Below are 15,738 nucleotides of genomic sequence, written 5' to 3'. Positions count from 1 at the left end.
GGCTGTACATGAAGATTATGTTCCGAAGGGATTTCATAGATCGAATAAAGTTGTAATTGGGAAGAGAGTATGATATAGCGAGTACAAAGTTGTATTTTAACGAGAAAACAGTCAAGAAAAAGTGAGAGGAGAACTCGCTGGCCAGAGTTTCACTTCCTCATCATGTTTACTAATTTTAAGAAAAGAGTAAACCCCTTTTGAATATCACACAGATGTAACTAACAATAATCTCTCAGTCAACCTCTACCAAACTCTTCCTTCTCCACAAAAGAGACAAATTCACCTGGTCCAAGTGGTTCTTTCTTCGAAATAGACACAGTTTCTTTCACAATCTATTCAAAGTCCTGATACTTGTGATGATGTGGTGCTGATGAGCCAAAAGATTAAGTTGTAATTTGTGAAGCTTAAACTAAAGTCTAAATAAACAAGATGCTCCACATGCCTCATTTCAATGCAGGAGACCGACTCATCTTGATATTCCCACTCTAACATGACAACTAGCCTAAAAGTAGGATTTTATTATCGAAATACTAAGTCTTAAGTTTCAAATTATTATGACTCTATTTTTTCAGAATTTCAGATTGTTTCCCGTTTAATATAGATGGATAGATAGATCGAAACTAAAGAAAGAAAGAAAAGAAGAAACTTATAAAAGAAATTATGCAGAAAAACAAGGCCACAAAACCCATCTCGCTCACAGCCGTCTCCTCGGTAACAATTTAAAAGGTTAATTATTTCTCTGCGGCAGTGGAGACGCTCCTGTTATCAGAAGATGGAGCGCAGCAGAATAGGCTGAATCAGTCTCCTCGGGTGGAGGGGCTTTAATGGACATCTAATGGTCAGCTGGCTGAGAGGGGCATTAACTGGAAAAAATGGAGCAGATCCCCTGTAGAAAGACTTTCTTAAATAGGTGGAATCAGTTGGGAGAGTGAGCCGAGGCCGCCCTGCAGTCAGAGGTATGCATCGATCGCGAAAGCCATTCTCCCTCTGAGGCCTCTCACGCTCTTTTCTTAAGTCTCAGGATGAAGAGCCAGGCATGAGGAAGAGGAGAAGCTTCAGTCTCACATCTCAATGCTTCAGGTGTTACTTACCCAGAGACAGGGATGATTTACGCTATATGGCACGTACAAGTGGACATCATCCACGTATAACACAAAGGTTCAGAGGTATTTTCTGATCATATTCTACAAGTGCTGTGATGAACTTTTCTTTTGTCGACCCAGTTTCTCTTCGCCTGTCTTATCTGCCTCTCCTTATTAATTCCTTCAAAAAACTATAAGACCCTTAGAGAATGTTGAGAGTGTGAGAGAGCATGCATCCGTGGACTTCCTATTTTCCCACAGATACTGGTGCAGAAACCAGCAGTTTTTTCTTTGTTTAAAACCCCTGTTGTGTATATTCCTTTAAAAGTCTTTGTGTGATGCCACATTGTCTACATGTTCCCAGTTTGTTCATGGGAGTTTGAAAATGCACCACCAAATAATACAAGGGAGTCAGAGAGACATGGTACATTAACAACAGTTGTTTTTTAAAAAGTGGTTCAATGCATTAGGGAGGATTTTCTTTATAATTTACCATAATAGCCTGAAAGCCTAATTTAGCATTTAATACTGCATGTAATCCAAACTAAGATCTAGACACTTAAGTTGGAAACCAGGCCAAGGCAGCGAGTGCCAGTCACTGGAAAAAATAAAAAAAGAGTATTGCAACCATTATAGCAGCTCTGTGAGGCTGAACTTTAGCACAGGGCTTCTTTAAGCTAAATGCAACATGCTAACATGCTAACAATGACTAATAGCATGCAGGTATCATGTTTACCATGTCCACTGTGAGTTAGTGTGATTTATCAATTAGCTCTAAACACAAAGGAGATGGTGATGGGAATGTCATTAGATTTGCTGATGTCTGGTCACAGAACTATTGGACGAAATAAAGCTCAAAACTACGATGCTAATCTCATGGTGGCGCTGGTGGGAAGGTCAGGGGACGGTTGACCAGAGTTGTCGACCAAACTTTCTATGTCAGTTTAACTATTTCAAGCTGTTTTCTTTCTATCAGTTTGTCTTTCAGGTGTGAAGAACACCGCAGGATATTTTCCAGGTCAAACATATTCCCAACAACAGGAAATTCTCCAGAGCATTCAGTTGAGGGTATGGTAGAGCATTCAGGAGGCAGGATAGAAATTATAAATTCTACTGGTAAATTCCTAGTGTTTTTGTTCACAGCATCAAATTTCTTATCACTTATCACCAAAAGCTCTCAGATCTAATTCCCCCAAGTTGGCATCTTCATCAGTGTCGTAGGTGGCTCCTCTTTTTCCTCCTGAGGTATTTGTATTGTTCTCGTCTGTTTTTTCAGTTTTGCATCTGCTGTGCGTTCCAAACGTCCTCCACACGCCCGCTCGCTTGTTGTGAATAATGCAGACCTTTTCCTGCTGTACTCTCACATGGGCTCACACGGACATATTTATATTTTACTAGGGAGCTTGGGGAGAAATTTGGAAAAGAGAAAATGTGCGTTGTGCATGTCTGAAAGCAGCTTTACAGATAATTGTGAAACCAAGAACACTGCTGTCTCTTTTCATTCCTCTATGTTGTTTCTGGTATTTCAGACCCATCTGGATTGGGTCAATATAACCAACGTGTGTTTAAGTGTATAATTTAGTTGCCTTACACGCCGCTGCTCCTCACATCCCATTTGGCTTGATACAGCATCAAAGCTCTATCAGTCTCACACACAGCAGCAGCAGTTCAAAGAAACTATTCATCATTACACACTTTGGGCTTTTGTTTTTGCTTTTGACACATTACATCTTTGTCTCTCTCAAATCTTTACTTTCATGACTGCAGACATGTTTGAATTAAAATGAAAATGAAAGCTCTGCTGCTACTTCAACATGCTACATTCACCAGTCCTGTATAGCAACAGCAGAGGTCATTAAAAAGTAAACTGCCTAACAGCTCTGTCTGATAGAACGGCTGTAGTCAGAACAAGTCCAGTCCAAAGGAACACCTCTGAGTTAAGTAATCTCTCAAGTGCCACACGCCTTCATTGCAGGATGAAGATAACCTGCCGGGATGAGCTCGGCAGGTGGTGTGTCACCTTCAGAGGAAGACTGTCACACCAACCTATATAGACATGGTGGTTCTGTGTCACATCAGGCCTATGATAGGTTGGATTTGATCCACTGCAACTGCTGAAGCCTGCAGAGAACCAGTGACATCAGCCCCTAAAGATGCTCGGCCTCCAGGGGACAGTTTATATTTCAGGCCTGCAGAAAACTGAGCATGATGGTTTGTCCAGAGGCTGGTGGGGGGGAGCAGAGACTGAACCCAAACATTTTTTAGCCAAATCTGGACTTAGTGGAGCTGGAAGTGAATCTGTTTGCCTTAAGGCAGAGCATCCACCATCTCCTGTGAACCGGGGATGAGACAGCTGCTCATTGCATTATTCCCTCCCCTCTGTTTTATCCCTCCTGTTATAGACAGTCAGACGTGAGAGGCTCTTAGTCCTTCTGTTCTGCTGTAGGTGTGCTACAGTACGCAGACAACACTGCCACCCACCTGGACAATTTATCAGCACTAAGGCGAATTGTTGTAGGCAAAAGCTGGTGTTATAATGCCCACCCATCATTCTTCTACCACTACAGACCTGAGGCTGTCAAAGGTTTTCTTTTCCAGAAATGGGGGGAAAAGCACCAGGTATGAAGAAACGTGAACCGTGGTGTTAATTTGAGAAATGTTTACACCTACAACACCGAAGCTTCTGCTAAACTATGCTTTGATTTGTTTATAGTAAGTTTAGAAAGGTGTCGCAATTAAAGGCCCAAATTCACAAAATAAATCAGGTTCTCCTGCAACTCTCTGACAAGCTCAATTGAAAACACATGCTCAAGGCTGAAAAGCACTTTTTTTCTAACCTCTACCGAGGAGGTGATGTTTTCACCCCAGTCCGTTTGTATGTTGGTTTGTTTGTCTGTAATTTCCCAGGATAAAAAAAAAAGCACTTGAAACTTGGAAGGGTGCGGTATGGATCAGAAAAGAACCCATTCAAATTGTTTTACCACTTTCTTTAACATGGGTGATAGGGCATTTTTTGATATTTTCACTGATTTCCCAGACAGTATTAAATTAATCTTGATGAAAACGCTCATTTAAGGGATTGGTTTCAATGAGTGTGTGAAATTTAGTGCAGTTTGATTGAATTTCAGGGGACTCTTGGGCCTCGGTGATGGTATGTGCCCTACTGAGTGCCATAGTTTTCGAGCTTTTGACCACACAGAGCCTTCCTGGTGGGTGTGGTTGGGTGGGGTCAAAGATCAGAGCTGCATGTATGACCACTGGCAATATTGATCACATGATTCTAGAGCATAACTTTATGTACAAATGTGTATTAGGGCCTAATATTGTGAGAAAAATATTAAAGTTGTAAATTTGTAAGAAAAATCAGTCAGTGGATAATCTCATTAAATTAGTATACTTGACAATTAGATTTAGCAAAGTGGAAACACCAATGATTTTAGCCCAGAATCCGAATAGTTGAAACTAAATGCACCACACTGTTACAGGTGATAAAATGAAGATTTATCATGGAGATGAGGGTTCTGACAGGTGAAGGCTGAGGGCAAAGAGAAAATAGTAGCTTGCAGGACAGAGGGAAAGTAGGCTGAGCTGAGAGCGGGGTGGGATGACTGTGCAGCCAGCAGGTGAACGGGCTGGGGAGCAGACTGAGGAGACAGGAGGTGAGTAAAGCTGGAGGCTGGAGAGGTGCACTGTGAAGCGAGCGTGGCAGGCAAACGAGTCAAGTAGGAAAATAGGCCAACATGAGCTGAGGCTAAAGGAAACAAGTGTAATTCAGAAAAAACTACAAATCCCATTTGAATTGCCCGTAGTTATAACCAGCTCTATATCTTTGCATCTGTCCAGAGTCTGTCCTAGTTACTTTTTACAAATTTACTTTAACAACCAATTTAGATTTAAACCCGTATTACAAACATTTAAACAAATATAACATCATGTATGTATGTCACTGCATCTGGGTGTGAAGCTGAAAGAATGGTGCCTTTATTTCTGCAGATTGTTGCCTCTATTGAATATATATATATATATAATATATGAATCTGTCTTTTCCTGATCAATAGTTAATTTTTGCACTGCAAATATGAAGTGACCCTAAATTCCACCAATGTAATCCCTCCTCATAGTTCTTTTTCACATAAACGATTAGACAGGGTTGAGTTATGAGATATGACGCTGATGATAATCATCAACATACAGAGTTGTGATTATCTATTGAGCAGAAATACACCAGACTATTACTGGGAGGAATATAAAAGCTTAAAACTGTTAAACAATTTGTAGCGATAATGATAAAAAGGAGTCAATATTTAAAATGAGTTCACATCACTGGATTCATGCTCGTCAGTGCAAATGCTTTTCTTTCTTCACAGTGCAGTCCACAGCCCTCAACACTAGATGGCCACATCACCCCACACCATACCCCAGCTGAGAGGCAGACAGTCTCCGGCAGGTAGTCTGAAAATGGCCTCGCAGATTGATGGCTTATGTAACAATCGATGCGTTTAGCGCCTAGGAGGATGGGCTGCAGATTTAATTTGATCGGACACAATGGCTGATATTTCATTTGGAGGCAGTAATGAAGGAGCTGTTAAAGGCAAAGGACTTAGTTTGCTGATGAGTCAACAGGATACATCCATCTCTTAAAATGTTTAAGACTCTGAGGTGGGGACGGACATCTGGATCTGTATCCCTCTGTCTGAGGCATCTGAAACCTTGGCTGGTTTAAGAACAGGGCACTTAAAGGTGTGTTCCTAACTGTATGTTGGGGAGTGGGAGGGGAAGCTGGACAAACTACAAGAAAACAACAACAACAACAAGAACAACAACAACAACAGCAACAGGAAGAAAGACGACAGCAGCTGTAGCAGCAAAGAGGGAGAGAAGACAGTGGAGGTGTTCCATTTTGATTTCAGCTCCTCCTCTGCAGCAGTGGTGTTCCTCTGTGAGACTGACTGACTACACACCGACTACTGCTCTGAGTTTGAATGAGGGATAAAACAATATCACTCACTGGTCATTAAGATAGATATCATGCAGATGGATGGTTGGATAGATAGATAGATAGATAGATAGATAGATAGATAGATAGATAGATAGAGAGACAGACAGACAGACAGAAGAGAGAGGGAGGGACGGATAGATAGATGATAGATAGAGAGACAGACAGACAGACACAGAGAGAGGGATGGATAGAGAGAGAGAGAGAGAGAAAGACAGACAGAGAAACAGAGAGAGGGAGGGAGGGGTGGATAGATAGATAGATAGAAAGATAGATAGATAGAGAGACAGAGAGACAGACAGACAGAGATACAGAGAAAGGGAGGAATGGAGAGAGGGAGAGAGACAGACAGAGAGAAAGAGAGACAGACAGACAGAGAAACAGAGAGAGGGAGGGAGGGGCGGATAGATAGATAGATAGATAGATAGATAGATAGATAGATAGATAGATAGATGATAGATAGATAGAGAGACAGACAGACAGAGATACAGAGAAAGGGAGGAATGGAGAGAGGGAGAGAGACAGACAGAGAGAAAGAGAGACAGACAGACAGACAAACAGAGATAGGGAGGGAGGGGCGGATAGATAGATAGATAGATAGATAGATAGATAGATAGATAGATAGACTAAGAAACTAGACTGTGGAGAATTCAGACTGATCTATTGTGACAACTATTCAGAAATACTCCAAAGTCAAATAGAAGTTACAGACACAGACAGACGGAGACGGAGTGTAAACCCTAATCCACACCAGCTGTATCCTGTAGACTGGGCCAAATGGGATCAATGGTGAGCTTGAACAGAGCCTGATCACGGCCATGTTAGTCATCATGTCTGATCATCAGCTGCAGAGGTCACTATACACACACACGTACTCATACACAAACACACTTCCTGCTTTAAATCAATCCAAGTGCTGCTGGGCCAGCGCCGGCTGTGCATGGGTTCAACATCCACATATTATTATGTTACGTTCCGCAGCCCCGGCAGAGGAGACGCAGGGATTGGACGCCGCTTTCCCTCTGCCAGAAAGCTGCGGTTCTCGACGACCATCTTGGTTTTCCAAAAATACGGGTTGCCACGGAGACGCGGAGCCACAGGCAGAGCAGGGAAGGCTGAATGACACATTTGGTTTCCAGCTCTCTGAGCTGATTACTGCTGCCTTTTTCCAACTGCCTCCCTGCTCTTACAGTATGATCTACGTCACGGATCCAGCACAACTTCTCCTTTTATGACTGACTTGAATCTTTTTGACAGCTTGGTACAAACACACTGTGAAGCTTGTATACAGTCAATTCAACAAAGAGGCTATTGAAGCTGCCTTCATTTTTTTTGCAAACACACACATGCATATATCCTTTTCCTTTATTACTCTGATGTCACAAGAATCTAAACACATAATGCGAGTAGTGGAAAACTTAAACGATTAAACGTGTTCCTTCTGTTTTCATCAGAGCCTTATACTTTTGACTTTATTTTAATAGAATTCCACTGTGATAACCAAGAAAATAATGGTGATACACGGCTTTAGTTCATAAATAAGACAAAGATTAGTCTAAATAAATTAACTAAAATATTTTTTTAAAGCTACATTGAGATGTATGCATCCTATGATAATATGTTTCCTTCTGTTTCAGTGGATAGACATGAGCAAATTTGGGAAGGCAGTAAAATGCATAGAGATACTGTCCATCTCCAGGTTCTGCCTGATGCTGCATGGTACAGCAGTGAATCACTGCCTTCTTCTACTTATGTGACTCACACGATTTACTTTCCACTTTTTGGAGCTGACGAGCTGAGAATATGCTAATTCACAAGTATTTTATGGCTCTTTATAAAAACAAAAAAAAAAGAGCTGTGGAGGCCACTGCTGTGCTGATGCAGCATGCGCCATCATCCGTGGGGTCAGTATCCTTCAGCATCCGAGTAAAAGAAATTCTCTGCGTTTATCGTGCTCGCAGCATGGAGTGAATTTAATACTCACAGCGTATTGGATTCTGGACAGTGGGCTGCAACTGTGGATGAAAACTATCCAGTATGGATGTGAAGAACTATCAGTAAATTCAAGAGTTCATCCAAAGTTCAGATTTCTTTAATTCTTTAAACTATGATCCCAGAGCAGCTCAGGCTGATATCAAGATGGCAACGTTTCACCCCCTGAAAGTCTAATCTAAAATATTCCAGAGGGTCTCAGAGGGTCTTTTCCCTTCACGTCTCATGGGATTCAAATCAGCAGCTAAGCATAATGAGATTCCCATTTGTTTTTGTAAAGAAAAATCGAACCAAATCAAGACTAAAGCTGTTTATTCTCTTTAGACCAAAGCTTCAATCTTCATCTAGAGGTAGTTTTTGATCTGATGTTCTTTCATATTCTGTGTCTCGGGAATCAGACCAGTCATGCAAAGTCCAGAGCAGGTGGGAATGTCTACAGCCGGTCAGACCCGCTCTGTTTTCCAGCAGGACACAGAGCACATATGTGAACAATAATCGAAAGAAAAACTATACATGCTGAAAGTGGAATGTTGCTGTAGGGAAGCAAGTTGTTTTCTCCAAACATCATCTAAATGTATAAAATCCTCAGTGATTAGAAGCAGAACACACACACGTTTTGTTCTTCCTCCTTCACACTAAAAAACATATCAGCATAAAGTCTCATCAGCTGAAATGTACTAAATAAAGAAAATAAGTATTAAACTAACTCTTTACATTTTATAGGTATAAACTTTTTTTCCTGCATTAACCTTTCCTTCAGGGAAGGCTCAAAGTAACAGCCAACACACTCTCAAACAGCGATACATTACCTCCAGGCCTGTGTTCCGCGTCAGTTTTGGCGGCTCGTCGTTGACTGGTATGACAGTCACTGAGATGGTGACAGGGAGGCTGCGGCGCTCAATCTCATAGATCGAGGCAGAGAGTGTAAAACTGTCCTCTGTGCTCTCGGTGCTGTCATGCATGTAGTAGATGTGTCCGAGTTTCACCTGGAGGAGACAAAAAGGAATCCAGTTGTCACTCAGTGCGGAAGCAGACTCCACTGGTAGGAAACATCACAGAATAGGGAAAGGCGGAGTGAGCCTCAAAGAAGGAATAAAGTATTTTACAGTGACAGAGTCTGTGTCTCTCAACACCTCCGTCCAAAGAACACACATCCTGCAACAACTGGAGGAAACTCAATTGGAAGAAACTAGAATTAAAGACAAGATTTTCTTCCAGAGCTTAAAGAGATGCTGCACACTTAACTGTGTTTTTTGATGTGGGAACTAAATTACATGTCTCTTCTACGATGACATATATTAATGCTGGTTTTAATATCACATTTATTACTACAAATATTTAAAAAATGTAACCCCATGGTAGGCGTGTCTTGTAAGACTTAGCCCTGCTTCCCAGCACTGTGTTCTAAAGGCATTTTTTTGAATTTCCAGGAAGAGTAACTTCAGCTAAAATTTATGGGGGAAATTTACTTTAATTTCTTAGTTTGACTTAAACTAAGCACACACCATCTAACCTGGTAGAGCGAGCACCTTACATTCCATAAATATGTGCTTGAGTTTGGTTCCTACCCGACACTCTGCTGCATTTGTCTTCCTCGCTCTCTCTCCCCATTTCATACTTACACTGTCCTATCAATAAAGGTAAAAAGGCCCCAAAAATATCTGTACAGAAGGGAACCTTGCTATCGCCACTTTGGCTTGAAAAGCACAAATTCGTAGCAGAAAGTCTTTGAGTTTGAAGTGAGAGTATCTTCTTTTTGTTGCATTATGGGAAGTGTATTTCCCAGAGTCAAACCAATCCTTTGATTGTTTATTTTTAAAAAGCACGTCAGAAAAACATCAGCTGGTCTCCATTTCATGCCGTCTGTAGTTCACACACTGTATCTGTTGTTTTCTTTGTAAGTGGAGTTGGAAGTCCAGGCTATAATCAGGTCTTAAAGTCTGCCAGCAGCACAGGAACAAGGAGATTCTCCCCTGTGGGACGAACCCTTGAGGGGAACCAGATGCACAATAGAATCAGTCACCCAGTGTCAAGTGAGCTAGATGGAAAACAACACCTGTGGCCACAGGACAAGCCAACACTGTGGACCTTCTGCATACAGAAGGAGAAACTCAGTGCCCAGCGGCACCCTGTGTTCTTGTTACTCTGTGCTGCAGGCTTATCTGGATCTCATAATCTGTCTACCTTTCCTTTTTCGTATGATACTTTTTGACAAATTTACAGAGTCAGGGTCCTTCTTTGCACAAAGGACAGTTAGAAACTTGTAGAAGAAAGTCTGCTGGGATGGGAGGACCTGCTTCAGAGAAGAGGAAGTGCCAAATTGATCCCATATGATGGGCATCATTGTGGAATAACAGGCCCCTTCATCATTACTGATCGAGGAAAGTCAGGGAGACAATCAGTCTGCTCGCTGGGACAATAAACAGTGGGTGGTTGTTGGACATGTGGCCTTCAGATTTACTCAGAGAATGACTGATGTGTGTGCGTCGATATTTGATACCAGCTGCCTGATTTATCGTACTTTCATTAGTGATTAATGTGAAATCATTGATTGATGCTTTACCGTATTTTGGGGGAAATTAGAGGAACAAACCACAGATGTTTGTTCACTTTGCTCCGAAACCATTTTGTGCTTTGTGCTAAATACAAGGCGTCTGTGTGGACTTTAATAGGTTTCCACAGATGGAAGAACTAATGGAGACCTGCTGGAGAAGTGAACCTGATGAAAGTAAAGGTGCATTAGAGCAAATTGTGTCAGATTTCCTGTATTTCTTCAAGTTGGATCCCACTCAGCGCAGCATATGTTTCTGAACGTGTACGTAATGCAATCGTTCAAAGAGTAAATCAGAGTCAGCATTGTGGTGAGAGAAAAATGCCGTACACCGCGAGACAGATTCAATAATGATGTGACACATCTGGGCCACACGGCACATAGAGTCACTTTACAAACGTGTTAATGTTCACTGTACAAACCCCCCTCACAAAATGACTAGTAAGTCCAGTTCTCAGGGGCGGCGGGGGGGGGGGACTCTCCAAATGAATCTTACAATAGCATTAAACGTAACAAGAGAAAACACTGCAGAAATGTGCTCACACTCCCAACTTTATCTTTGGAACAATTAAAGTCTGGTGTAATTGCTGGGCCAACTCAAGCTTGGGCATTAATCTCTGGATATGCTTGATGGATTGGACATTGGGCCTCATTCACCAACTGCTCTTAAGAAGAAATTTCTTCTTAAAACGTACGTACGCAGTTTTTACGACAATTCTGACATTCACCAATGTTTTTTTACTTGGGATTTGATCTTATGTAAGAACAGAATCTATGCACATCGAAGAACACATCATGAATTTGACATAGAGTCTTCTTAAGGACTTTCTTAAGAACAAATTTGAGAAAAAACTTAGAGGTTTACCGAAAAAAGCAAATTCACTCATTATCTACCCACCACTATGCCGATGAAGGGGTGGTGAAGTGTTTGAGTTTCAGGAGTAAATAGCTTTGCAGCCAAATCCAATACAATTGAAGTAACTGGTGATCAACTGGCTTAAGAACACTTTGATGACACCACAGGAGCAGTATGGAGGCATTTTCTGTTTTTTTTCTGTTGATTTTTTACATTTGAAGAATCAGTCACCATTTACTTCAATTGTATTGGATTTGGCTGCAACACTGTTTACCCCTGAAACTCCAAAAGTGTTTTGTGGACAAACACTTCACCCCTCCATCGGCATAGTGGTGAGTAGATAATGAGTGAATTTGAATTTTTCTGTGAACTATCCCTTTAAGAAGATTTTGGTGAATGAGGCTCATTGTGTGCACCAACTGTGACGTCGACGCCTCTCCCTTTCATCCTCCCCTTTGAGGTGTGGTGACGTATTCAATACGTGTCGCTGCAAAGAAAAACACAACCACTCGGCCGGAAAAAAACAAAGAAGAAAAAAAAGTGCACAAACAGAAAAGGGCTGGCATTGGCTTGTTTCCTCCTTGAGCACCGCTTCAGGCTGGAGCTCACTTCTTTGCTCTGACAAACTAGTCACTGAGGCTTTTCCCGTAGCTTCTCGCAGTCTCGTCTTTATCAACAATCTCCTCAATCTCCCTCCAGGATCTCTGTACTCCCTCATTAATGAGGGGTCATAAAGACACAGAGACGGATCTGTTCACAGACTCTTGACTCCGGCTCGATCGATGTTGCGCTAAACGCACAAATAAAAAAAGTTGGGACGTCCTTGAACAGCTGAAACGACACCACACACCAGCGGAAATTCCGTCATTTCTGGCACACCCCACCGTTTGCAAGGACAGGGACGGCAAACATATACTCAGCTTTAATCTTCGGTGTGGTACAGGAGCTGACAATGTTTCACATAGAACAAGTATTCTTTTTTTCTCTGGCATTTCCATAATGGAAGATGATAATGTGGATTTATGCCTTTCCACTACCAACGCAATCCCTGCTATGTAGCTTCTAGACAGATTCAAGTTGTACATTGGGATCTCTGAGCGACAGTTTGAGTGCGTCTGGCAGTGGCAAAGCGCGGGAGGTTTGTGTGCACTTACACATTATTATAGGAATATACTGGGCCAGTTTATTTTGGCTTGGGGCGCTCCAAAGGCATCGTCAGTTTTTCCACAATGCATCAGCAAAGTAGAGAGGAGTAGCGGCAGACCAGTGTCGATGCAGGAGCTATACGATATGCGTCCAGACATGTGTGCTCCTCCAAACTATGTGGTCCACTCAGAATGCATGAGGTTTTTCCACTGGTAACTACTCATGCATTTTTAATATTTTCCTAAAGCTGGGGCCTCTGAACCACACGGAGGGAGAGCAGATAACTGTGCTGCAGCAGTGCCCACATCCTCCCTCCCCTCTCTGCAACACAACAAATCCAAAACAGCACTGAGCAGTGACTGGGGAAAGTTCCATAGTGACGCCGCGCTGTGGTAATCCTCTTGAACAACCACCAAGATCTGGTCATGAGAGTTGATGACCAGATGTTACACTTCCTAGATTACTTAAATGGGATAAAATATAGATAAATGAGGTCTGGGGTCTTCTGGGAAAGTTTTTGTCCCAGAGTGTTAAAAAAAACATGAATCAGATGAAATTTGAGGGACGGGTATGGGAATCTCCTTGAAAATCAGTCAAATGCATCTAATCCTTAAAATGTGGGATAGAGAGTCCAATGTTTTTTAGTGGCTTTGACAATTCATGTGGTTCACATCAAACGATTTGGTCCAACCAACTGTTTGCTGGTAAAAAGTTTTATAGTTTTATTTCACTCAGCATCCAGTCAATCTGATAATTGCAGGCATAGCAAAACCAAAAGACAGAATTTTGAGGGGAACTTTGAAAATAGTGACGTAAACCAAAAGGAAAAACATAATCCTTAAAGTGGCTGTTATCAATATTTTCACATCAATAATAGATCATGTGACAAACCCACACATCGTTATTATCAAGCAGCTCTGTAGAACTTCTCTAGTGCAGCATTTACTGAAATATTTCATCAACAGAGTGAAGACTTCACTTCATTTACTCCACTTTATATATCAGCAAATATCTGTACTTTCTACTCCACTACATTTTTTTCAATACACTCTTTTACATGTTCACATTGATTGTTATATTTTTTAAAGTTATCATTAACAAGAGGTGAATTGGTTCATTGATCCTATCGGACCAGGCCGGTAACAGAAGACCCCGCCTCCTGCAACATGAGCAAAGCAGCCTACAGAAGCAGCATCACTGTTGTAGTGACACCTGAAATGGATTCACCAATGCTCAGCCATAATGATGTAGTTGATAGTTAAATTAGTTACTACGCTACGCTCAGCAGGTACTTTTAATTTGTTGCTAATCATACCACAAACAGCAGTATAGCATCATATTATTAAGCAATAAAACTTCACCTGATTGTTAAAAATTAAGCAGGAAGATGTGATTGTTCATAGGTTTTTGATGATATTTTCAGTTTTAGACCATATAAGTGAATTTGCAATATCCTTATTCCTTCCTTAATGAAACAACGTACCTCCTCCCATGTGAAGTAAGAGAGCTCGTCTCCATCAAGGTAGCGGATGTCCCCGTGCTGTGGCGGCTCTTCCACCACAAAGTCTATGTTGGCTGAGCTGTAGAAGGGATGTGAGATGTTTATGGTCTCTGCGTTAATGACTCTGCTGAGGCCTTCCTTCACAGTGAAGTTGAAGGTCTGGATGGGGATGAGCCGGGGGACGACGTTCACAGAGATCTGTAAGTCCTCCACTGAGGTAAAACCGTTGCTGACGTCCACTGTGAAGGCGTCATTGCCCTGAAAGAAAAGGATGTTCAAATAAGTTATTGATATACTAAAAATAAACCTTGTGCCTCAAACCCATCAGAGGCGGAGGTTGTGCTTTAGTCTGATTTTACTCTCAGTGTGAATATACAAGAGAACAAGCTGCCACATTTTATTTCATACAAGAGAATAAATGAAATGGCACCGAACCTGAATGGATGCAGACACATAGAGAATGCGTCCCTGATCAATGTCCTCTTGACTGAAGGTGTGGATGTAGTTGAGGACAGGTGAGGCTGCGCTGTCTGAACTGTTTGTCAGCTTGACCACATGACCGAACCGTGGAGGTTCTTTAATAGTGAACACCATTTCTGTTGGGAGAATATCTGCTTGCTCCACCTAAAAGAAACAAGTGCAAAAAGCACACACAAACAATATGGTTACAATCTAAATACATAACTGTTTTATGTAGAATGATGAACTAGCAGATGTATATACAGGAGTTAATAACCCCATCTAGAGCAGCATACAATGTTGAAATGTGTTTTACGACAAACCATTTCTTCATTAAATAACAGTACCTCAGCAAACACACATTTGCTGTTGATCGTTAACAACCTTTCCTGAGAAAACAGCCCTGTTTACAGCTTTGTGAATGGAATCATTTTCATGGATTTTTAAATTGTTCGTTTAGCCTAAGAAGTTAAGGGGAACTCATAAAAAGAACAGCAAATCAATCAGTCTCACTGAAAACTCACCAAAATTGGAGATGATACGTTCAGCTAACAAAAATAGCAGAGGGTTGTGCAACTTCTCTGACGACAGTTGGCAAAACATATCGAATCGACCAATTCATTTTTTGAAAAGCAGTTTTCGTCTGAAATTGGCAGCAGTGCTTCAAAGCTGTGGTTAGACTGACATGGATTTAGGTGCCTTGTGTATTGTGTACTGGCTGTGACAGCATAGCTGGTATTGTTTTTACCTGTGTGTGTGTGTGTGTGTGTGTGTGTGTGTGTGTGTCATCATGAGGGGAACTAACATCGAGGCGGTTTGGGGTATTTTGGCAGGTCTTTATATTTCTGTCTGTCTGTTCATGGCAGATTTATCATGGCAATGCAATTTACAGGTGAGTAGTTGAGATCAAAATAAGTTTTTAAATATGGTACATGAATATCAGGGCACTACATTCACTTGCTGTATGCTATAATAGCGCATAGTTAACATGAACACACCGTGTAAACTTCCTACTATAGTATAATATACAGGCTAATATGGAGTTTGGACGTTGTTAGACAGGACAGTATAACTTGAATAGGACAATGTGACCTTTGGCAGCATGTAACAGATTCACCCACAGGCAGATTTAAAGTCCCCCCACCTTGGAGATAT

At 41.5% G+C, this 15,738-nt stretch overlaps 1 protein-coding gene across 1 annotated transcript in view; it reads right to left on the bottom strand.

Annotated features, from left to right (window-relative positions):
* cspg4 (chondroitin sulfate proteoglycan 4) overlaps window positions 1-15,738 on the bottom strand; it is a 69,392-nt gene that overhangs the window by 10,455 nt on the left and 43,199 nt on the right. The window contains exons 4-6 of the mRNA XM_035156382.2: window positions 14,560-14,748; window positions 14,107-14,382; window positions 8,880-9,056 (exon numbers count right to left, since the gene is read on the bottom strand). Coding sequence (XP_035012273.1) covers window positions 8,880-9,056; window positions 14,107-14,382; window positions 14,560-14,748 — 642 coding nt within the window. The remainder of the gene's footprint in view (window positions 1-8,879; window positions 9,057-14,106; window positions 14,383-14,559; window positions 14,749-15,738) is intronic.

This window comes from Hippoglossus stenolepis, chromosome 5 (genome assembly GCF_022539355.2).
Source record: "Hippoglossus stenolepis isolate QCI-W04-F060 chromosome 5, HSTE1.2, whole genome shotgun sequence".
Classification (NCBI taxonomy): Eukaryota; Metazoa; Chordata; class Actinopteri; order Pleuronectiformes; family Pleuronectidae; genus Hippoglossus; species Hippoglossus stenolepis.
The sequence above is the reverse complement of the archived record's forward strand: the minus strand, read 5'-3'. Positions and strand labels throughout refer to the sequence as shown.